Source organism: Centropristis striata, chromosome 5, assembly GCF_030273125.1.
Source record: "Centropristis striata isolate RG_2023a ecotype Rhode Island chromosome 5, C.striata_1.0, whole genome shotgun sequence".
Lineage (NCBI taxonomy): Eukaryota > Metazoa > Chordata > Actinopteri > Perciformes > Serranidae > Centropristis > Centropristis striata.
In genome coordinates, this window is record NC_081521.1 from 27948645 (window position 1) to 27974894 (window position 26250).

The following is a 26250-nucleotide window of genomic DNA, read 5'->3' on the forward strand; positions in this document are numbered from 1 at the left end:
GAGTATTGTTGCTCACCATGCCCAATCCTTTATGGAAGGATAACTGTTCATGTCACCAAGCTCAAATCATCTTAAACTGGTTTCTTGAACATGACAATGAGTTCACTGTACTCCAATGGCCGCCACAGTCACCAGATCTCAATCTAGTAGAGCACCTTTTGGATGTGGTGGAACGGGCGACTCGCATCATGGATGTGCAGCCGACAATTCTGCAGCAACTGCGTGATGATATCATGCCAACATGGACCGACATCTCAGGAATGTTTCCATGCCACGAAGAATTAAGACAGTTCTTAAAGCAAAAGCAGGTCCAACCCAATACTAGCAAGGTACACCAGAACTAAAGGGCAGATTGCTTGATCTCTGATACTGCTGCTTGCACCTTTTCTCGAGAACCGCCCATCCAAACAACTTCAGCACTGAGCGTCCTTGGATCCATGCACTAATCTTGCATGTGCACCTAATATTTAATTTCAGCAAGTGATTTGTCGTCTTTCACATTATCATTATCTTCAGGTGATTTAAATTTTCTTCTGAGGGGGTATGCATGATGTGCTGCTCTGATGAGGGATTGATAATCATCTCAGGTACTTTATATTACTGCTCTCAGTTAAATGCATCCGTTTCATTTTAAATGAGGAAGTTACTGATGCCGGTGCACATATCAGGCTTTAATAATGTGTAAGTCTGAAGGTGAATCTGTCTTTTAGTCTGATGACATTAGTTGAAACAGTATATATTATATATATATAGTATATATATATAGTATATACTGCATTATATATATTAAAGAAAAGCCAATTATCAGGTGGATAAATGTGAAAACAGAAGTTGTTGTCATGTTAACAATTTGAGCAGGTGATGCTTACCCTTGTTAATGAGCTTAGTTTAGAGTGTTAGCATGCTTACATTCCTTTAACCTAATTATAAATAAACACAAAGTACAGTTGAGGCAAATGTAATTAATTTGCAGATATTTGGTCATAAAAAAAGTATTGAAATAGATTAAAATTCAAACCTGACGATGGTGCAAGAGGGGAAGTTAATGGAAGTTTTACAATTCATTCTGTGTGAAACACATGTCTGCTGGTGGTGCTAGAGGAAATGTCAGGGGATCACCAATATCATGAGGATGATCTGGGATCCATCCTATGTTGTGCAAAGTTTCATGGCAATTCATCTCATATTTGTTGAGATATTCCAATCAGAACCTGAAGTGGTGAACGGACCAATTCCCATTAACTTCCATAGAACTGTGCTATTGTGCTAAAACCTTTATCCCGAGAAGACTCCGACCTTTGTCGGATCTTTGAGGCAGATACCAATACCAATTTTTGAGGAGAAAAAATCAATAATTTCACAGATTTTAAATGTTTGAGAGAATAGAAATTTACCATTTTCTATGTGGATTCTGCCCCGATTTCACCTGTTGTTCAACTGTTGTGACTCTGCAAATGTACCCAGAAGTTAGCTTTCTTAAACCCATAACAAGAATATTTAACATTGTTATATAGGGTTGCAAAATTCTGTGAATTTTCAAAGTTGGAAACTGTCCCTGGGAATTGACAGGCATTTATGGGAATAAACAGGAATAAAATTGAAGGTTGGTCCTTAACAGGGAACTAATATATAGTTGGGGAAAATATATAAATTTATATTTAATTTGTATTATTTTGCATGGATGTCTGCTTAGGACAAAAAAAAGTTCATATTTATTTTTGGATATGATACAGTTTGTTTAAATGACCCACAATTTTCAGTTAATAAACAATAATTCCCATGGAAAGTTTCCGATTTGGAATATTACCAAAATTCCCGATCTTAACTTCTCATGGAAAGTTTCTGGAAATTTAACAGAAATTTTCCAACCCTTTGCAATCCTAATTATGCATCCAATGTTGTTAACCAATTCTAGAAATTAAAAAGAAAAAATTAAAAAGAAAATCAAGAACAAATAAAATGAAATAGCTAAATAATCATCATCAATGCATTTTCCTTATCACTCCATTGCTGACCGTTTAAATGAAGTATAATTTAAAAAACTTTTCATATTGGTAAATATCAGACAACATGTACTCTGATAACGATATGTCTGTGATAGGCCAATGGCAGATAAAATTGCAGGCTATAATCCTCAGCAATTAAAGAGGAATTTTCTTAAAAGTAGATAAAAACTGGTTTTGAAGCATTTTTTCACTATTACCCAGTACAATGTTTCTAAAATGACCCAGAATAAAATCAAGCAAGTCTTAAATTCTTCATTAGAAATTAAATGATTTGTTAATTAGATATGCAGTTTAACCATCAAAGCTATGTAAAACCTTTTTTTTTTTTCAACAAGCGTCCAACTACAGATAAAAAGTGCTCACATTCAAAGTAAATTGGCCTGAGCAGTGAACATGTCTTTCATGAACATCTCCTTGAAGTTTTACCATCAATGAAGGAAAGATCTGAGAACTGAGCGCAAATCATCCCAAGCCCTATTCGGCCTTGGTGAGCTGAATAGAGCACAGTAGCCTGCTGGGTTCATTTGGACTACTTGTGCAGATGGATGAAAATGTGAGTGGTTTAGTGCTCTTAAGTTAATGATCTTGGTGCATGTTCCCTCACTTCCTCCAGGGCTTCTCATTGTGGAGAATAAGTAGTGGGAGCTGTGGGCCGGTGCCTGTCACAGGGTCTTGGCTCAAATAATGACTTGAACAGCCCAACAGACTGAGGTAATAGTAATAACTGTCAGACTCCGTTTCCCATCAATGCTCACATCTCCCTAATTTAGGATTAATTCCCGCTGTACTCCAGAAAGCCCTGAGTCGCACAATGTCCTGCCATTTTCTTTGAGCTTCTCCTAAACCATGTCCCCGCAAACTGCTTTATCTCAGCTTATCACAAACTCCAAAGTAGAACCTGCTTCTGAAACTAGTTGTGTTTTTATTTTTATGTAGCAGAAGAGACCTTTCTTCCCTTTTTAGTTGGACTGGTTGTCTCTCGGCTTCCAGTCCTTCCTCTCTGCTGGGAAACCAAGCTTCAGATGCCTTTGATGTGCAAAACTCGCCGTCTGTCACCTTTTTGATAATTTCACCTTATTTCCCCTCTCCATGGTGTCCCCCTCAAAAGTTTGATGATTACTTTTCTTGCTCCAGGTTACAGACATGAGATCTTTTGCTTCCACCCTGTAGTATGTTTGAAACAGACACGTTTTCTTCTTCTTTGTTTTTTATTTGTCTTGAGATGCTGCAGCATTATATATTTTACACTTCTAAACAAGATTGATGGATTCTTCCCTGAGAAAACACTCTGCCAGTTGGAGCAATTATGTGTGCAGTGACATCGCCTGTTATTGTTTTCAGAACGACTTTATAAAAAAGTTTGCTCCTTCCTTGTTTTTGCCCTGGGCTACCATTTCTATTTTTTTTTCTCCCAAGTGCACCATTGAAACAAGTGCTTGGTTGCTCTCCGAATGAAAGTTAATGACTCTTATTTTAAATATAGCCTTTAACACTCAAATCAACAGTGTAATCACACTTTGGGGAAATTGGCTATTGATCACTGCGCCTCGTCCGACATAATGACCGGTTCCATGGCAACTCTAAGGCAACTTTTAATTCAAACGGGAAAATTCCCTGATTAATTCAAATGTTTCCTGCCCAAAAACAGTGTCAGTGCAAAAAGTCATACTTTATTTCCACTGAAATATAACGTCATTGATTTGATGTCTCTTCTCTGTCACCAGCAGGCTTTGCAATTGATTAAGACTCACTGAGTTACTGTGGTGCTTGGAATGAGTCGATGTGTCTGACCCTCGAGGCAACTTCCCTCTCACTGGAGGCCTTCAACACACGCATACATCAGCTAACTACCTCCTACAGCACTGCGCACTGCTTCTTACCACAATTCCATTAAACCACCTACACCCGCGTGCCGCTGTAACACTGATCTCCCCTGTCATATAATCAAGAAACTGCATATTGTTGTTCTTAAGCTCATGTATGCCTCGCAACGTAGCGGACTTGTTTGTGTACAAGGATTACACACATAATGTGAATATTTTGCCAGGCTTTGAATGCAACTATTATCCCTGTTTGTTTACTCAAACCCCCCAACTAAAGATTGTCTTTGAGATTCCTTCAGTCCTATTGTTTGCCAGCTCAAGCTGTCAGCGCTTTCTGCAGTTCATATGTAGATCACACCGTTTCCAAGCACTTTAAAGCCACTGCGCGGAAATCATGAAAGTGATTCACGTCTCCTGCATCTGAAAGGGAGTTCTTATTCTGTGCTGTGCATGTTTGAGTGCCATTGTTGTGATCAAACAATTTGAAAAGTTTTTTTGAGAGATCTTCCAATGTGACCATTAATAAGTCATTCCTGTCTGATGATCCCAGTCATGCATGTTCACTTCACACGGGACATATGTAGTCGCGCTGAATTTCGATGGCTGTTTGGCTCCTTTTTTATCCTCACTCGCACTCACTCAGTGCAATTTTGAACATAGAGCCATTCTCACTTTCCTATGATTGGAAGACTGAAAGTGTGTGATAAGCATTGAGTGTCGGACAGATAAAAGCTCTTTCCTAGGCTGTAGGCGTCCCTGTAGAAGAGGCCCTTGATTGCTCCTTTGTCTCTTTCATTCTCTCGGAGCTCAGCTGGCATTTCTGCTCCCGAATCGTCCCCACAACCCCGAATATATTCATTGAATAATACAAGAAGTGAGTGTTGGGTCATGTGCTAGACACTCATTTGGCTCTTTCCCTCTGTGTTCTGTGAGACATGTTAGCAACAGAGTGTGCTTGAGACACATTAGACGAATTGCCTCACAATCTTTACTGGCTTCTCCCTGTGCCATAAAATGATCTCTCTCTAGTTGGATCATTTTTACAAAATCATCACTTTGAAAATAGACTTGTTTGATTGAACGTTTCATATAAAGCATCTTATTAATTCAACCCCATGAGATGGGAAAACAGGCAATGCCTCAAGGGGGAATATGCTGCTATCTGTTTTATGGCTGCCATATATTTCTGGAGTTACGATTCAAATAAATAGCTGTTAATGTCTGTGCTACTTGGGGGTAAAATTATAGTCTGAAATCAGCTCTTTCTCTCAAGAGAGAGAGAGGAATGGAGTATTGATCTGCACCCAGGGCCGCTTGAAATGTGGGAATCTCCTTAGATCTTCACACAACATATATTTAATGATAAGACTATGTTGCACAGGCACCAACAATACTGTAAATGACTGTATGTATGTCCTTTTTATAGCTGTGGCACAAATGGAACAGACAGATCCAACGCCATACTGGGGACTGAAGAAATTGCCATTTCTTCTGTTTAATTGTGTGGAGGAAAAAACTATTCAGATTTGTCTCCTGTAAAACAGAGGGCAGACATGACTTTAAACTTTACACCTTTAGCGCTCTTAGTCCCCACTGGAGTGCACTGTTAGTTGTAGTGCGTAAAATGTCAGCTCCATTAACCTATCTGAACACTTGACTTTGGGCTTTGTTAGCAGGCTAACTGGACAGCAAGGGTTACTTTGCATAATAATCTGACATTTTGAAACTGCACTCACCAGAAAAACAAAGACAGTCGTGGTTGTTTGTTCAAAAGTCTAGAATTATCTATTTGTTTATACCAAGAGCCCATTTTGCTCTGCATCACTAACGTAAAAAAAGAACTGCCATTACTTCGACTTTGTGTTTATTTTACAGTGCAACTGTGACATGCAACACAACAGCCTCTATATGTAGTGTGTGCGTTGATATGGCTCTGTTACTACCTCTGCTCCTCAAGCAGAGCAACTGTCCAACATTTCTTCTTGACTTCTTGTGGTCGTGTGAATATAGAATGTGAATGTCTTTCAGAAATATACAAAATAGTCAAAGGTGGAAGAAGTACAGTGTTTGCTCTAGGATTTTTTTCAGCAGTGGGGGTAAATGGTTATTTGTCCCCTGGATGTCCCCCACGTGTAAATATCAATCAGCAATTTAGAAAGTATAAAAAATGACACTGGACTGTAAAACAAGCATTAGAACCTGTGTTTCCCACAGGTTTTTCTGAGATTATGATGCGGGGACCAGAGTAGTAGACCAAGTAGGGCGGACCGGTTGCATGTTCCCCTGGAGAAATTTTTTGCCCTAAAAACCTAAATTTGGTGCCTCTCGCACATTCTAATGCCATTATTCCATCTTAATTTGTAGTCTTCCTGTGAATTATGTGATGGACTCTGTTAAAACACCCATGTGCTCTTATTTTGAAGGCTACATATGTTTGTTTTTATTTTGAAGGTGTTCTTACCGTAACATTTAGTAAATACATGCACGGCCGCTACTAAATAAATATCTGTGAAACCCTGATTTAAGTACAAGTAATACAGTGCCACACTGTGAAATTACTCCACTACAAGAAAAAGTCCTGCATTCAAAACTTACTGAAGTTAAAGTACAAACGTATCAGTATTAAAATGTACCTACCTCAACCTGTTGTTTAAAATGGGCACACTCAGATTCTTATTTATAATATTGATTATTATTTTTGTTGCATTTATGTTAGGAGCATTTGACTGTTTTCAACGTATAGTTTATTTTAACAAATTAATAAACTGTTGTGTGGTTTAATCTTTAATCATGCTTAATCACTTTAAATTGATCATATTTTTTATGTTAAATCTCGACCTGGAAAGTAACTAGAGCTGGCAGCTAAATGTAGTGGAGTAAAAAGTAGGGGTGTGCCATATCATATCGTTCACGATAATATTGGTATATTTTTTTTATGGTTAAAAAAATGCATATCATGATATTGGCAACATTCCTACTTCTTGATGTAGTGGTATGAGGTTGAGTGTCTGTCACCAGTCAGTCAAACCCTGACCCCCACCTCTCTGTCCTCCTCCCAGACATGCGCGCACATTCACACACTTACACAACTGAATATACCAAGCTGCCCTCCCCACTGCCTTCCAAACACACTGCTGCATCATGCTGTTCGTTAGCCATGAGCTAACATTAGCTAACAATTAAAGTTGTTTTAATCACAAAAAGCTACCTACTGTCTGTTGCTAAACACATGCAGCTTTCAAAATAAGAGCACAGTGTGTTAACAGAATCCAACGCAGAACTTACAAGACTATCAAAAATAAGATGCCTTAAATAAAACATACAAGAACCTTTATTCTCCTTTACAAAATGTCATTAAAATATGCCCCCGAAACCCCTAAATGGTTATTTTTATTATTTGCTCATACTCAAGAGTCAAGAGTAATTTCTTTTGTTTTTGGCAACTGTTGAGATTTGCACTTCACACTACATTTTAGATTTTTATTTATTCATACAGACAAAAAAAAAATCATATTTTCTATATCTTTTTAAGTATTTCGTAATATCGTCAAGAAAATCCTTATCGCAAAAATGGCCTGAAATATTGTGATATTCTTTTGGGGCCATATCGCCCACCCCTAGTAAAAAGTACAGTATATGCCTCAAAATTATACTAAAGTTAAGTACTTGAGTAAATATACTTAGTTACATTCCACCACTGGCAATAGTAGCCTGTCACTGTTTGAGGGAGGAGGACAGGGCGAATGTTTGTGATGAACGAAGTACGTGATGTACACACTGACGACTGCTGTTCATTTCACATATATTTTCTTTCTATTTAATCCCTAACTATAACCACATACTTTTGTGTCCAAACCAAACCTTAATCATACTAGAGGCAGATCAGAAAACAATCAAATGAAGGCTGTGTTATTTTAAGAAGGAAAGAACAACAAACCGGCTTTGAAAATTAGTTTTAAGGACTTGTGGGACATATTTTCCACCAAAAGTTGTTTTGCTCCACCAAATTGCTCCCATTGATGGATAATCAGTTAAAATTGGTGTAAAAGGCTCTGCTGTTTAAGGGAGCACAAAGGGAAAGCAGGATTCTACTGAGAGAGCAACACTGAACCTTTTCAACCAACTGCCCATACTATTACACACTATAACTGTATGAATCTGAATATGATTGGATGTTACTAGACTCACAACTTTTAATGAGCACTGAATCATATTCCACTCTTCCCAGTGGTTTTCATTCAGTCTTCAGTCCGTAGTCTTCCCTCCAGTTTCATATGATGTCACACGCCAGTCCAGTTTTCCCCTCCTGGGAACTACAATACTCCTCGAGCCAGTGAGCAACTGTATATCACTGTCTTTCTGTGGGCATATAGAGAATACGATAAATAAATCAATAAAGAACAACTTATTATTCTTCCATCTCGTATACTCCTTGTGGAGCTTTGGGAAATCTGTTCTTGTCCCTCGAATTTTTTATATATTTTTTTAGCCCGGTGAAGACATATTTTTTTCTGGCCGCTGTCCTTTCAGCTGTTGTAGAAAGGATAGTGACAGCTGTAACAGAGCTTGAAGTTTCAAGTCTGATATGAATTTTGGTGGGAACAGGCTGTACTCCTCATGGCTGTTAGTATTAGCCTCTGCTGTCATCCCATACCTGGACAGACCATGTCGTACTGTACCTACTGCAAGGCCATGTCTGGCACTAGACAGAACTGAGTCAGACCCAGAATTTTACAGTGTTTTTTTCAAATTGTGACAATGCCAAAGCACATAAACAACATCTTATGTTTGTACAATCTGTTTCAAGGCTGCTGCAGGCTGTCCCTGTTTTTCATAATACCACCATACGGACACCATGTGACATTTAGAATAAAGGCAGTTCTTATAAAAATGATGACCTATACTGTAAGAAACATCTCCTGGGTGCACTGGGACGCATCCTCAGTGATGTATCCTGGGGTCATTGGCTGTTTCGGGTCTCGCAACATCAGACACACAGTATTATATTCTGGTATTACATGTAAAAAAGATGCTTAGGGGAACTGTAAGCATTGAGTGAACCATTATATGCTCCAATTTGCTTTGAAACAATGTGGACCAGCAGGCTCTTTGTGTATTCCATACTGTCCCACCAATGATTGATTACTATTGTCTGAGGCTGACCAGCTTATTAATCGATTCTGCAAAACATCAGAGTCCCCTGTGGATGATTTAAAAGAAAAATGCTTTTTCACTTTTGCTGGTATGGCTGGAGTAGAGGTGCAATAGGACTGATTATAAATCATGTTCAAACACAACAAACTGCTACTAAATTGTATGTGTGACCTACTATTTAGGCCCCTAATGCATTGACCATATAGAATTGTCAGCAGTAATGGATGAAAACCCACTGCAGTGCCTTAGTTTCAATGTTTTGTAGTAAATTTGTCCCATTTTCATAGTGATTTCTAAATTACTCTCATGATTAATTGAGTGCTTAGTGATTTAGTTACAGTAGTATGGCAAATACTGGTTTTGGTTACATGAATTCTTTGCACTTTGACCTTAACTGTAAAATATCTGACTAAACCTGAGAAATGCAGTTACTATGAATCTAATGTCTAAAATATCAAATTTGTGAAAATAAAAAGGAAGTTCAAACACCCATAGAAACTTCTCAAACTCTCTGGTGATACATATGTTCATTATGTTCCAAACAAAACTGACATATTAACATTTTCCGGTAGGAAAACCAGAAACCTGGAGTGTGCCACTGACCCAGCACGTCTCCTGCCAACACAGCTGAACAATCAGAGCTCTCTCTGCTGCTCTGTGGGTTGGATGTGTCTTTTTATGTGGCACCTCCAGCCATCCTGGAATGAAAACACACCAATGCATGTATGTGTAACTACGGCTGTGTATCACCAGATCTTTTTAATCAATCCTTTTCTGATTCACAAGGTCCTGATTAGATTTAATTTCCGATTCGATTGCATATATTTCAGTTACAATAACAATTTTTCTTGGATATTAAAGACGTTTTCAGAGACTCAATGCTGTAAATTGTACAAGAAACCCTCTGCATTACTAAACATCCAAAATGCAACCAGACATCGGCCTTCATGTTTTGCAGTGCTTTCAGCTGAACATCTCCCAACCAGGGTTGCTTTAACCGAATCATTTCCGTATGTTTTTTGTTATGATGATGGAGAAGAATGATGGAAACTTCTGAAGGCCTTCGGTCATTTTGACAGATTAGAAAACTGGGGTGACCATAATTAAAATAATTCACACGCTGGTACAGCAGCTGACCTTGTTGTCCAGCTGGGTTCAGCTAACGCATGGATCGGCTCTGTGCGCTCGTAAATATTCGCTCTGAATGTCGTAGACACAGTTCTGAATATTTTTTAAATTTTTTTAAATTTTATTGTTGTTTGCACTTTAAGAACATACAATCATAAAGAAAGAACAGTACAAGAAACAGTTACAGAAAATGCAGGAAAGATCAAAATGCCCAAAGTTACCTATAAGTAACTATACTTTACTTAAATTACATAGCTAGATGAAAATAAAAAATACAAACAAATATAAACAAAACAAATAATACAAAGGTGTAAAACATCTATAGGGATTTTTTTTAGCTTGGTCTTAAACGTATGTAAAGAGGAACATTATTCTGTTAGATTTTTTATGTCATTACACAGAACCGCACCTTGATGAACAAATGAGAATTTGGCAACAGAGGTCCTACAGAAAGGAATATGTAAATCATTCTTTCTTCTTGTAAGATGTGCATGATAATGAGAATTAAACTCAAAGTAACTATGAAAAAAGTTAGGTAAAGATGCAGGAAGGCAAATTACTTTATACATAAGAACCCCTGTTTGATACTTATTGAATATTCAGAGCTAAACACTGTAACGTTACTGTGGGCTCTCTGTCTGAGCAGCTGGAGCAGCAGCGCTGATAAACAGCTGAAAGGGCAGCTAACTGCCGTTAGCTAGTAGCATACGATAGCAAAATGTCACGGCAGCTGAGTGTCTTTAAAATCACAGCAATTGTGATCCAAGGCTTGACAGACCTGAAGAGCCCACAGTTATTATGATTGAACAATCACTGCATTAGCCTGGAATTTAGTCAGTGGGCAATTTGAAATGTGAAATTAAATAAGTTAGAGCAGTAGAATAACAAAAGTAAAAGTTCAAATAAAAGTAGTACTGCACAATTTGAAAAAGGTATCCAATTATAATTATTTTGGATGATATTGTAATTGTGGTATGACTCACAATATTGGATATATTTATTGGAAAAATATATTAAAATCATCTTGGTTTGATGTTTTCTGCAGTCTGTAGAATATAATTTGTGTCTGCAGCACCATAATACTTAATTCACAGAGGGGTTTTCAAACATATTTTGCCTTTAACAAATATTATTTGGATTATTAATTAATTAATTTTTATAATTAATTGTGCAGCCCTAGTTCAAAATAAAATTTTAAAATAGAAAATAATAATTAATTAAAAAATGTCATTATATTTCATGTTCTATTTTACTTTGCGTGTCTAATGCATAATCAATTTATAATGCACACTTTACTGTATTTTTTTTTAAGCTGCTTACAGTATGCAGTTTGATAACTTTGTAAAAAAGCAATACCCATCATGCAAATGTTCTTCTAAATCCATACTTGCTCATGCAAACTAATGAAAAATGTAAATGGTGAGCAGCATTGTGGGCATGTTTGAACAGAACTGCAGGTCAGATCTGAAAGCAGAAACAAGTACTGCTAAGACATTTATGTTGCTTGAAAGCTAGAGTGGGTCACTTTTACATATACATGTCTTGCCAGCCTTGCCAAACAAGTTCATAAGATGCTGATTGAGCCAGTAAAAGCCCTCTGTGTTTCTCAGCATTCAACTATAAATTGTGCAGTTTCTGCCCTACTGAATACAGCTTATTTACTTTTAAAATGAGAAGTTTATAACATGAGCAGAAAATTTCATCAACCAACCTTGCACATTAACCTACACTTCTTCACAGTTTAGCTGTTTCTTCTGTCTCTCTGTAAGTTACATGGTCAGTTTATCGGTATAACTCAAAACCTTGACTGTGTTTGTATAATTACCATGGTAATGACTCTTTCTACCAGAGGGGGGAGACAAAAACTCCAGCTTTAATATTTCCTTCTGGAGTTACAAAAAGGTTAATCAAGGTTGTTCCAGTATATTAAAACAACAGTCATCATGTCAGTGTCTGAATGTCCTCTGAATCTTTTGTGTCTTTCCATCACACAGCTGTCTGCCACCTCAACATCCCGGGCGGCCTTCTTGCAGTGCCTTCGTTGGGGGATTTGGTGCCCCTTCCAGGAGCCGGCTGACTGGAAAGGGGAAGAGATACAGCTTGTTCTGCAAGGAGGTGCAAAGCCAAACCCTCACGGAGTCATGGTCTACAGCACAGAGATGTCTGCCAAAACCCAGAGCCCTGCGCCACTCTCAGCTCCAGGCACAGCTCAGGTAACACAATAGCACAGAGACATGTCTTTGTGGATGGAACAAAATGTAAAGAAAGCGTTGAAAGGTGTTGAGACAAGGTGCTGCTTTCAGCACAGAGGTTTCCCTAGAGACAAAAACCTTCACACTATTTAAGTCCTTTTTTTAACATTATGTGGTGCATTAGGGTTTGTTGTCTTTATTGGACACCCTCATTCACTACAAGGTCAGATTGCATCATTTTTTTTAAAGTTCTGCACTGTAATTCCTCATCACAGTTTACAGCACACTTATAGACAGATAATTGTCTGCAAGTCACATCTTTTTCCTGACAGTTTTAAACATTTCAAAGGGTGTAAAAGTCGTCATCTTATGATGACTTAACTTCGCACCTTAGCCGTGAATTTTCACACAGTTTATTTGAAAATAACTGCACGTCACCACCACGCCTGTCTAGCTCACTCATTCCAGTTGTGTCCTTCCCTATATTATCTGAACTGTTAATCCTCAACAGTTTTTTTGTGTTAACTAAAAGTGTGAAACTTTCTTCTCTCACGGAGGCGAGGGATACCATAGCATTTCGGCTGTCGTCTAGTCTGGAAAGGAAGGCGTCTAGCCCAAAAGCATCTCTGAGGAGGCAGGAGGACGTGTCACATCTAAAAAGATCACCTTCATCACCCTCACACGGTAAATATCATCATGTAATCCATAATGGCTTTTTAAGCACATAAATTAATTATTTGGAAAGGAATAGCAGCAAGCTGTCATGAAGAGATTTCCCCCAAGAAGAAGGTGAAAGGCTCTTTTGCACGTGTACAGTAAAAGGACCTAGATTTCTGTTGCTCTTTGCTGTTTATTGGACCAGAAAGTGTGTGGTCTGTATCTGCAAATTGTTTTGTGAGTGCGCCTCAAGCGCGTGGCAACACCCAGGTGTAATCAGCCAAAGTTCTAAGCAACAAGCACCAAACCAGCCTGTCCTCTGCATTTGATGCAGCCCCCACCTCTGCAGTGTTATCTCAATTGCACCACCTGCTCTCTGCATGATTAGCACGCTTCATGATTGGGGTCTGAGGGGAATTAGCAACTCAAAGAGCTCGGAGAAGCCAGTCCATGAGAGCCTCTTGATCTTGAACAAGACTTGCTTTGCGTCTTCATGCTAATGTCTACTCTAATAGAAGACCTGAACATAAACAACAACACACATCACTATAGACTCAATAACTAAAATTCAGTGGTTCGGCTCTGTTAGACTTTAAAAATGTTATCCTACCAAATTAACAAAATTCTGGAGTAACTTTTGAGAAGACATGCTGTCTATGGAAATGCACAGATTGACACGGCTGTAAATCCCGCCCATGGCACTCATTGGTTTTTTGGATTACCGACACTTTCAAGTCATTATACCACACAAATCAGTCATTTAGTGCAGTTGACAGATTCAAAGGTCAATTGTTTAGACTGAAATATCACAACTTTTACTGGGTGGATTGTCATGAAATTGAATGCAAAGTCACAGTGTCCAGAGAATAAATCACAATAACTTAAGTTGCCTGTTAGCTTTTTCTCTGGCACCAAAGTTGCCTTTTTCCTCTGAAATACCTCACCCTCTACCTGACAAAAATGCTATCCTATCCTATTTACTTTAACGATCTCCTGGCTTTCCGTCTTGTGCAATCATTAGGTTCACATTCCTGGTTTAGAGAAAAATGTCTTAACAACTGTTGGAGCAGTTGCAGAAATGTGGTACACACATTTATGTCCTCTCAGAATCCTCACTTTGGGGGTCCTCCAATTTATCCTGTACCACAATCCACCATTCAATCATAAAGTTATAATTTTTGTGTTTTGTATCAGTAGTACATGTAAATTCTTGCAAAGCTGCTCTCAAATCTCAGCAATTATTTTGTAATGTTGTTATTAGCAATCATTGGGAATTATTACCAAACCTATAAACCTACAAAATCTTGTGTTTTGCTAATAGTGTTTCTGCCTTGAAGCAAATCATTTAGCATGTAAAGCACAATTTGAACATGTCCTCAGATATGAATCCCCTCACACATACATCAGTTATTCACAGTCACAGTTATTCTATTTTAGATCCAAGTGGTGAACTGCATTTAACTGCCATTTAACGTTTTGTATGATGTATGTATGATGCATCTTTGACAATCAAGCCACTGGTTATTGTTGTCGGAAAGAAACTTTGAAAATCCAGATTCGAGAGGGTTTGTGTTAGCATCTAGCTAATGTCATAATCCTGCTTTGTCAGTCAAACCCCAGCTATCCTTAGTGCATATGTATGTACTTTTATTGAAGTATTGTATATCAGAGTATGACCTCCCAAAGTTTATCTGCCCTATTTTAACCAACTTTAATTCTTAAAATTCTCAAAACCTGCATGAATTGTCTTCATTGCTGTGCTGGTAAATCAGCAAATTTCTAAAAATACCTTCTTGGACTCAATTACATGACTCCCAGTGACAATAACATACTGTTTATCCATTTTACTGCAACCATTATAACAGAAAATCTTCAGTGTGCACTTAAAAACATTTTTTTGTAGCATCACACACCAGCCCCATTGGGCCACCACACATATTGGCTGTTCTTTGCTTTCTGTAAGTGCAGTGATTAAGAATGAAACAAGTCCATGTGTTTTTCTTTCTTTCTTTAGATTTTAAAGGGGTTATCAGTGTATGCTGCTGAATCTCTCATAGAGCAGAATTTTTGTTCCATCGCTCCCAATTAAGCATGACCGTTCCACGATATGCCTTTCTAAAAATAACTCCTGAACCCTAAGCTTTAAAGAGGCATCCCACTGAAACAAAGTTCTGCTTAATATTCCACATCCAGCGCTCAGCCAAAGATAAATGATGTGCCACTGTCTGCATCTCTTACCAAAACCCAAACTGCTGATTTGCTCTGTGTCTGTGAGTGAATTGATTAAAAGTGTAGTAAACACTACGCACAGCCACTCAATCCCGGTGACAGCAGAAAGAACTTGAGTGGACCCCGGTCGTATACTCGATGATTTCCCCACTAATGATGCCGTTAACTTATCTTGGGAGAGAAGAATAGCGTTGATCAGGGCCTACTTCATGGGTGTGTAGAGAAGGCTTTTGGCAAAGTCTATTAATGACATTTTAATCAGTGTTCAAGTGTCCTCAGAGGATTGCCCAAGAAGCCTGCATGATTTGGGCTAGTGTTCAGAGGAGAATGGTATCATGAATCTCTGTCATTCTTTGATTTCAGCGCCTTAATCATCCTTGACTTTGTTTGTGTGTGTGTGTGTGTGTGTTATGGGGGCATTTTATGCCAGCGAACTATACTAAAATGCATTAACCTTGTCGCCTATGCCTACATAACGACTGATAAATGCGCGTGCAAGAGGGGCACAGTGGCGCAGTTGTTAGCGCTCTTGCCTCACAGCTAGAAGATTCCCGCCAGGACGCTGTGGGCGTGTCCCCAGCTCCATGTCTCCGGTGTCCGTATCGCTGGTCGGTGTCGGCAAAAGGGACTGTGTGGAGTTTGCATGTTCTCCCGGTGTCTCCCCTCTCTCACAAATACATGCATTGATCCTGGTCGCTATACCCTCTGGTTGGTCGGGGCGCCTGGGAGAGGAACCGGTGGGAATAACGTGATCCTCCCACGCGCTACGTCCTACCGAATCGGAATCTCCCCCTGTCAGGTGTCAAGCGGTCTGCTAACTCCACATGTATCAGAGGAAGCATGTGGCCAGTTCAGGGTTCTCCCCAGATCGACAGGGACGAGGTAGCGCCCAGGATCACGACAATCGTGGGATAAAAAAATTAAAATAAAGAAATAAAAAATATGTGTGCATCCAATCGCATACAAGCGAGTACACCAAATAAGTGTTCAGTGGACGTTCGTCACGTAGTTGTTGACGGGTCTCAATGTACAAATAATTATTTACTTTATAATGACGAACTTTGAGTCTTACAGCTGCTTCGCTTCACAATTCAAGCAGTCCATGTATTACCAAGAGGGACCCAAGAGACAGTTTAGGCTACACGTGCACATGTGAAGCGTTGGCTTTAGTGCAACAGTGACACACACCTTAACGCATATAATGCGTGTACGGCCGTAACGGGATGTTTAGGTGTATCAGGGACTGGACCATTGCTCAGGCGCCAAACTGAGGAAGAGGCATCAATGATCCTGTGTGTGTGTGTGTGTGTGTGTGTGGACATGCCAGTAAGTGTGCTGCTTTCCAATGCAGATAGCTTATTAGGACAAATATAAAATCAATAGCCAGTCTGAAATATGCGATGATTCATGTCTTTGATATATGTATATTTATGAATGTGGAAAGCTCACTGCACTTCACAACCTCTGAATCAGTCAACATTAACTCGTTACTCAGGTTATTAGGTGTTTTTTTTTTTGTTTTTTTTTACTTGTCTATTTAATTTCATTTTGAGAGCTTGCTTGCTTGTTTTACTTTTACTTTTTCCATAAAGATTTACATTTGTTTTTTATTTATTTAGTTTGTTTTTGTGAGGGCCAGGTATATGGTTCAGCGTTTGGAAAACTGTGTAAAAATGGCCAAGCTATTTAAATCCTTTGATTTGGGAATAAACTTAATTACTTTTCCCTGCCACACTCAGAACTTGCTACCTGCAATTTAGTCTACTTCTACATTAGACCTGAGCAAAAACAAGTCGAGACTGCTTATGAAAAACAGTAGGGAAAAATTGTGAAGTGATTGCAGCATGCGTCCATTTTCTGTGGTTTATTGTCAAGTTGACAGAAAATAATGCTATCTACTTATTTCGGTTGTGATATATCATAGCTAAAGAAATACAAATTAAATTAACTTGCCTACATTTTACTTTTCTTTTTTATTAGTTCTTTAACCAGGAAACGTCCAGCCCAGTCGCCAGCAAATGATGTTGGCAATGTAAGTTCCTGAAAACTGCAGATATGTTGATCTGCATTGTCTGGTGAGGGAGTGATATGATGTATGTCCACAGTTGGGCGGATAGGAGGAGAGGTGGATGTCACCAACCAATCTAGGAACCTGGAGAATGATGTTCGCCTCAAATTGTTGGAGAAAAAAAAGGGTTTTTGTGTCCCTTAGTGGGGTTTTTTTTTTGTTCCTTTGTCGAAGTTGTCAAGAATTAGTGTTGCCCCCCCAACTTTGTTTATTGCTTTGCTTAACAAAAACAGACACAACACATAAGACCATACAGATAACAAAACCGCAAACAGTTAAAGTGAAACAATTTTGCCAGCCAATATATGCATCCATTGAAAGGTAAAGAGCATTGTATACTTAAAAAAATATTTTTTTAATAAAAGTTAAGAAAATAAATAGAATAAAAACAAGAACACACATGCAACACCAGTCAGTAGTAAAAAAAAATAGGATAAAAATGAATTTTTAAAAATATATTAATCAGTCTGGAATATCAACAAAACGTAGCGTCTAAGAATAAGTGTTTTTTAAGCCTTACCCTGTTCATATGACCGTACCTTAATGAGTGGTTTTGGTGTCTTACCTTAACTAAAGTGTATTTTAAAATGATTAAAACAGTGATTGTCACGTGTGGTCGTTAAATTAATCAAAAGCAGTTGTCACAAGTCCCAATGAGAACCAGGTGCAGCAGTTCAGAAACTTTCACATTCAACTTTTTTTCCCTTTTTTATCAAGATTCAACTTATCTTTGGTTTCCAGAAACATATAATGCTAACATTTATTTAGGCGACTAGGTTGGCAGTATACAGGTGCATCTCAATAAATTAGAATATCATGGAAAAGCCAATTTCCAGCAGTTCAACTCAAATAGCCCCAACCAAGTATTGAGTGCATACAGATGGACATACTTTTCAGAGGCCAACATTTCCATATTAAACATACTTTTTGAAATTGGTCTTTTGTCATATAACTTTTTTTGAGACACTGAATTTAGGTCTTAAATAAATAAAGACATGAAATGTTTCATTCTGTGTGTAATGGATCTATATACTGTGTTATTTCCACTCTTTGAATTTAATTACTGACATAAATAAACTTTTCTATGATATTATAATGTATTGAAATGCACCTGTAACCTCAGTATATATATATTATATATATATATATATATATATATATATATATGTATATATTTTTTTTTTGGTTCAGTTTACACCGATATTTTTCAGTGTTTATTTTCATTTTAGCTTTAAATAATGATTCTGCTTGTCACCTCTTGCAAAGGTCCAATAAAAAAACGGTTAGAGCCCAAAAGCACATGTGTGAGACCGGACTGGTGAAATAAAAAGTTAGCTTGAGGTCAAAAAACAGCCAAAAGTCAAAACCAGAGAGGTAGGGGAGATGAGGCAAACTTCTCCAATAGGGGATCAGGTTTGAGGGCATGAGTTCAAAAGGCACACTTCGGGTCATAACAGGCAGGCAGGCAGAGAAAATGGCTGGAACGCTAAAGGCAGAAGAACAATAGATGATCCGGCAAGGAAGGGGGGGTGGAAACAGATGTGCAGGTGGGTTAGAGGAGGTCAGTGATGCTGAATGTAGGAACACAGGATCTGAAATGACAGGAGAGTAAGTACACTGCAGAGGAGAAAAATATGAAATATCTAAGTTATTCATGATGGATATTGACATGAGGGCCCATACGCTTCCACTGATGTATAATTTAGCTACAGAATCCCTGGTTGTTTACATGACCATCACGCTCCGCTTCTAATGATATACTGAGTGGGGTAAAATATGGAGGCGATCTTGCTGTTTTGACACAGATGCTCATTAATGCATTTTAATGATGCATCATCTTTACATATTTTCTCTCTCAATCCCCGCTGTCTTATGCATGTATAGGTGCTTGTATCAACCTCTTGTACATCTGCTAGATTACTTTGCTGTCACAAAAGCCTCTTATTGAGGAATAATTATTCACGAATAATCAGCCAATTGCACGTCAGCCCGGCTAATGAGGCAAAACACATTTTTTAGGATGTTAAAACAGCGAGAAAGGCCTAAAAACAAAATGGCTGCCGGGGGTCGGGAGGAAGATGCCAGAGCACATTTGTGACAGAGATCCAGGCAGCTCTGCTCCGTGTCCACTCAGTGTGCATGTAGTCTGAGCAGATGGGAGCTACAGTAAGACACCCCAGGCAACTGAAGCAATTTCCAAAAGGCCAGTCAAGCCCAGCACAGAGAGCGAGAAAGTGTGGGAGAAGAGGACAAAGAGATGCTGGAAAGCCTTTCATTTCAGCATTACCATGGCTACCAACCAAAAACCTCAGGAAGCATTGTTGGACTTTAAACTCAGCGTGACATCTAAATCCAGCTCTGCCTCCTGATCTGTGTGAAATTGGATAGATTTGTCACTGATTGTTAGTAGTTTTGGTGTCCCGGCGTTCAGTGGAGTTATTTACTTTGCTCAAGTGATGCAATACACACTGTCACAATATATTTATTTATTTAATACCTCAGAATGCCACCTGACTGCAAATCCAATCAACAAGAGAGCAGCCTGTACAGATGACAGTTCACTGTCAGCTTCCATTCCCTCTCACAAGCTGATATTACATTTAATGTCTAACCACGCTATACAATTAACAGTGCTGCCAGGTACGCAGAGCATGGGGAAGACATTGCACTGGTGTTAATTGAGCTTGTTAAACATTGAACTGGAGTTGTGCAGCAAGTCATATACAGATGAAGACATCAAGCAAAAGGGATTAACGTTACACTTAGTTCATACGCACCGTTAGTTCACACTTTATAAGACAGATATACAGTTTTGTCATAAAATTCCTTTGTTCACTTGTGTGTTTCAGGTCGAAAATATAATCCAGCAGCTTCTCCTCCAGAATCTCCTCAAGGCCCCGGGGTAAGAAACCTTATCACCTATGCAATTTAAAGTAGTGACTAAACCCTAAAACTCTTAACCACAAGCATTTTAGCATCTTGTGTATGAATTTCTCTCTCTAAAAAAAGATTCTTCTACCAGTGGGTCCATGTAGGATAGGCTGTGCTAATTATATGTCATTTAAAGCTTAATTAAGGGACTCTTTTGTTGCTTTTTGGCCACTTAGAGCAGCAGAAAAAGCTGCAAATACAGCATCTGATACAGTCATGGAAATATGATTAGACCACCCTAGTTTTCTTCAATTAATAACCAAAAATAATAATAACCAAAATCATTATCAAGAAATCCATGGAATATGGTTAGATATCAGCTCTTAAATTAAACTCTTATGAGCTATTTTTGTTTTTATATCATTATATTTGTCCAAACATATGTACCTTTAGTTGTACCATACATTAAAATGAACAAGAAAATTAAGAAAACAAAGGTGGTCTTGTTGTTTTTTCCATGACTGTAGATTCAGTTTTTGAGCCAGAACAAAATGCCCAAAATGTGGCCTGCACCAGGTTTGTTTTTAGCCCAGCTGACAGAAATGCATTTTGCTGTGTGATTTAGTATTATGTTAATTCCTGTTTCCCTGTCGTGTTGATCAGAAAGTGGATCGCCAACACAAATGATGAGTTTACAGACAAGGCCATTTCAGCAGGCTGACATTATTCAATGTTATAAGCAGCCACACAATTGACTTACCTTGGCCTGCAAATCTGAACAGAAACAATTTCTAAACACAAGCAATGTACAAGAGGTCCCTGTTTATACAATCATACAGACAGACTGATATAAACATGCACACACACGAACAAACGTATGATCCCGTCCACTCTCTCTCCATGGAGGTAATAAATAATTTACTTATTCAGTTGCAGTCTAATTCACAATTACAATTTATTTATGTCCTTCAAATTGCAAGGATCGAATTTCAATTGATCCCATGCTCTTCATTTTGACCCTTTCCATGTGTTCTTCAGAAATAATACATTCAAAATAGATTCAGACAGGCCCTAGGCTCTTTATACTCGATGTGGTGAAGCTGCAAATGTCTCACTTCCTTTTCAGGTGTAAATTAAAATGAAACATTGTAAAGTAGGTATCTGAAAAAAGCTCCTGAAGCGGAAAGAAATGACATGCATGCATACCCCATTTCTGTCCCTGACCCTAATCATGACCTAGTAGTGAAACAAGTCTTTTTTCTCTGTCTTTTGGCTATACTTAACAATATGAATGGTTTCCAGTCAATAGCTGACCTCGAGTGATTTCTGGCTGTGTGACAGGATCAGGAAGCCCCTCAAGCAGTCCCCCCTACAAGGATACAGCTCCCCCTCTGTGCTCTTTAGACAAAGATCATAAATCTTGACTAACCCACAGTCTTGCTATGTCTGGCTTGTTGACAGAAATTGCAGGTGAAGCTTTTATACATGTTTTTTTTAAATGTCAAGAAAACCGCATCATCTGTCCCACATCTCGCAGCAACAATGCGATTATGAAGCATAATTAGCATCTTTTAATCTTTCCACTCACCTGTGTGAGATTCCAGAAAGATTGGGTCTGTGAAAACATCCTGAAGCCAACATTTATGAATATGCATGCAGCTGGCTTGGCAAAAGGGAAAATGGAAGTGTGTGGGTGCGTGTCTGTTGAAAATGTTATCCTCGGTGAAAGACGAGATATCTTTGTGTGTCAATCACGGAGCGGTTAAATCAACACAGAAACTTGGGAAATAGAAGTAATGCTGATGATGATAATCACGCCTGGATGCATTAAATCAGATTAAATGTCACATTAGCATCAGTGTATGTTAGAGGCTTCCTGCAGGCGACTGATATAGCACTAATCAACTCCTCTATAACTATGTCATAAATTTAACTGCACCATTACCATACACCCATCCTATCTGAGGTGGGCGACAATGACTGACTCATACCCCATTTTTATTCTTACATCCACCATATGTAACATATACCAACAGTGTGTGTTGCTGTGTGTGTGTGTGTGTGTGTGTGTGTGTGTGTGTGTGTGTGTGTTTGTTCACCCTGACTGAGCTAAGCTACCGTTAACCATCATCCCTCAGCCTGAGTGGAGCTGCCAGTGGAGGCCGGGAGTTGTGATGGATGCTGCTCTCTCTCAGGATGAGGCCAGGGACACACACACACACAAACACACACACACACACACACACACACACTAACACAGTGCCACAGAGCGGAGGAGGAGGAGAGAGATCAGGTCTGTTTCACTGTGAGCTCTCTGGGCCAAAATGAGCCACAGTCTGTATTGCCGACTCACTTTAAATTGAACCAACAGGGGGGCTAGGAGCTGTGGGAGCGCTGCACCCATGAACTCTACAAATCGACCCTCATTTTGATTAAGCAGCGAGGGCGGTGAAAGCCTGTGAGTGGGCAGCTCCCAGTGGCTAACTAGAGACGACTGTGGTCATACTGGGCAGCTCTTCGGGGATGACATTAGAAGATGGTGGAGCTTAGCTGGATATACTGTTGTGCATGGTCCAAGTCTCTTTTCATCTCTTAATCCAATCCCAAAACATCTGCTCTACCAAACAGGCAGACATCATTTTAAAAGGAAATGTTATTTCCACTCTGTGTCTTTGCTTGAATGATCCTACAAGTACTTTCACTGCAAATTAGTAGACACCCACATCATATTTCAGAGGTTTAAAGGTTAAAGTTCAACCACATTTTCCCAAAAGGAGCAATTAACTTTGAGCTAAAGGTGAAGCACATTTTCTAAGGCAGAAAGGAATATGTATATTTTGAAAAAAAAAGAAGCAGCCACAAGTAGCAGTTACAGCATAATAGCCAATTGGATTCAGAGACATCATCATTAGGCACAACTGGAACGGAACCATAAGCAAATTAAGTCTGAAAATGAACTAATTTAGTTATTTTTCCAGTAGTTTCTATTTAAAGTTTTCTAGCAGCAGCCACAGTAGGCCACTGATCCTTCCAGGCCAATTAGGGCCGGAGATCTAAAATTGAACATGATGCTCAGGATGTGTGTTTTATAAAAGTACTTTTACTCAGTTTAAGGAAGATTGTGTTACTCCTTCGTTTAAAATATAAATTCCAGTATTACTAGTTCTACTTTTCCTCTAATGTACCATCTTATATCTTATATACGAGTATCATGTAATCCTACGTGTAATCTGAGGAGTTTATAATCTATGTAAATTTAGTGTTTTGATTTTTCAGCCTGAAAAAATGCCCTCTTATTCATTTTGTGTGCAGCCATGGTAAAAAAAGAAAAAGAATGCTGTACGCTACCTCCCAAGCGACAAGCGAAAGTCAGACAAAGTGTGTGAAATATCCAGCAGCTAAAGAGTAAGGAGATGGTTGAGCCCAAAGCAAAGGGGAGAGGACAGTTAACAAGTGACCTGTATTTATTGGTTTTCTAGAAACGCAACTACAAATGAATGCTAATGTTTCTGCTTGTCTGCTGAATGTTAAAAATATAAAAATTTGCTACAAGTAGTCAAGCAGCACCCTCTGGGGCGGAAAAACAAAGTCATTGCAGAAGTGCCTTAAAACTGTATTCTTTCTAATGGCCAGCAGGGGGCGACTTCATTGGTTGCAAAAAGAAGCATTAGCACTAGCATTAGCTGATATCAGCCCCAGTCCATTTTGGTTGAAAAAATCTGAATGTGCAGCTTTAAAACAATGAGTGGCGTCACAGAGACTGGGTCCATTATTTTTAGACAGTTAAGATGGCAGATATTTTCAGCGGCTTCCATCACTCCCAAGTGGACTGAAACAAAAAAATTTAAAGCAGCCTTAAGTTTATGGCAAATGTATCTCATAATATAATATGGGTGTAAAGCAGCAGTCATTAGTGCCCTGGCTGCTCAGTGTGCACAACATAGATATCTATCTGATGGCTCTCCAGGATTGTGCATAAAGAAATAAAGCAGAAAACACTGTGTGAAGCCATGCCACTGCTGTTGGCAGTCACCCTGCAATTCATCACGAATCTAGTGTTGCTGCAAACCTCACAAACACAGTCTCTGTGTCTCTCCCTATCTCCCCATCTCCTACCCTTTGAAAGATACCGTTATAAAAATACACTTGTTTCAATCCTAAAATGATTTTGCCTGTTCAACAAAAAAAAAATCTCCCCTCTTCAACATGACTGTCAAGGCCTGATTAATCAATGGCATCCTGCTCTGAAATGGCTCTGTAAACAAGCCGTACGCTCCAGCTCTGTCTGTAGGCATTGTTGGATCTGACAACTTTCTCTTGCTCGCATAAATTATTGATCCTTGACACTCTCGGTTTGCCGCGGTGCAGAATGCTAAGGATCTTGTGGTATTTATAGCCAACATTTGGGAGAGCAGCTGAGTTTGTTTGCCTGTGTTGATGATGATTTCTCGCATCGGGCCGCAGTCATGTTTCAGGGTCATGCTCGTGTTCTGTCGACCCAGGTGGTCTTGTAGTCTGTGGGCCGGAGGTGAGGCCATGTTTCAGTTTGTTGCTGGCAGAGGGTGATTTGGCAGCTGGCACTAGCTCAGTCAGACCTCATTTCTGCAGCTGTCTTTTACACAGAGTCTTCTATCAAAAGAAAAGGATTCAAGATTGCCAATTTGAACTATGTACAGATTGATTTTTGAGTGAAACAAAGCATAAATAGTTTTCTCTGAAATTACAATGGATTTCTGTTAATGCTGGTGTTTGTCTTATGATAATCACACCTTCGAGGTTACATCTCGTACTCATACTTTAATGATTATTGGGGGGAAAGTACCTCATGTCAATTTGCTGCTCAACATTCATTAGCTGTAAATGAGATGAAACTAAGTTTTATGCCAGTGTGGGGGCTTTGTAGTCTAGATTTGGGAAATCTAAATGGAAACTTCAGTGTTGCATTTGAAGGCTGCCAGATCATTTGGAACACTGAGATAGTGAATGGTTTCACAAGATGTAGAGATGTAATTTCACCTCTGTTTGTGTGATTTGAAAGCAAATTATACAATTAATTTTGATAACTGGTCTCACATGTAAACATAAAGAGGGACATGATGATTTTCCTGCCTTTTACCTTTCGATTTGTGAAAACATTTCCAGATGTGATAAATATGTCAAGTTGTGTTTATATTATTACCTGCTACCATTGTGATTATGCTATCATTTGAAGTGTCATTTTTGGATGTGAGGGGTTGTGCCATGACCATGCATTTATGGCATAGACTATATTTAAATGATGAACAGCTGGGGGTTGAGCGTGCCCTATATATACATCTATACTGTATATACATCTTTCCTATCAAAGTAAAGGCAAAAGCCTTAAAAAATAATCTGGGAAAAAAAAAAGGATTGATGACCTGACAGCTCCCCTAAAGTGAAGCCAAAACTGCTTGCTCACCCCCTGGTGGCTGGCTGCAGTATAATTCATAAACCCTGCCCTCTCCATGTTAGTGGATGGGACATAGGCCATACTAAATACTCAAACTCCACCTCAAATACATTATTCATAAAGAGGATTTCTGTGATTTAAGGGTAGTTCCTATCACACTGATGTGTGTTCAAGTGTCTATTTTTTTTCGACAAGCTTGGTTTTAATTAGTTTTATTGCATAAAATGGGGTTGTATGGTCATGATTGACAGCTGAGATTGACTTGCACAAAGGTTTGGGTGGGAACTTAATACCATGTTAACACAACCCGATCATTACCGCATATACTCCGGTTCCGCATGATGGCCCCAGTGCAAGATGGAAGCGCCTATGTCCGGAATATGTTGGCTTCACTTTTGTACAGTAGAAGGAAGTGGAGACATGTCGTCTATCTTTATATACAATCTATGGGTGATGATTGACAGGCGCTGTCCTTCCCTGACACAGGAAACCAATGCACAAAGAAATGTTTTCACAGTTTTATTTTAAGCATTGGACGGATAGTTCAATTCCTCTTCTATGCCTACTCACCAACAAGAAAAGCACACAGGCTTTACTCTCTTACAACTATGCAAACACTTCCAGGCTGCACCTGATTGGACCAACTCTTTCACTCGTGCCATTTAGCTCATTTTAGCCAATGTGACGACCC

General features: G+C 38.9%; 1 protein-coding gene across 1 annotated transcript in view; it reads left to right on the forward strand.

Annotated features, from left to right (window-relative positions):
- The window catches only part of nphp4 (nephronophthisis 4), a 206501-nt gene that overhangs the window by 88040 nt on the left and 92211 nt on the right, over positions 1 to 26250 (forward strand). The window contains exons 9-11 of the mRNA XM_059333949.1: positions 12106 to 12324; positions 12861 to 12987; positions 20107 to 20159. Coding sequence (XP_059189932.1) covers positions 12106 to 12324; positions 12861 to 12987; positions 20107 to 20159 — 399 coding nt within the window. The remainder of the gene's footprint in view (positions 1 to 12105; positions 12325 to 12860; positions 12988 to 20106; positions 20160 to 26250) is intronic.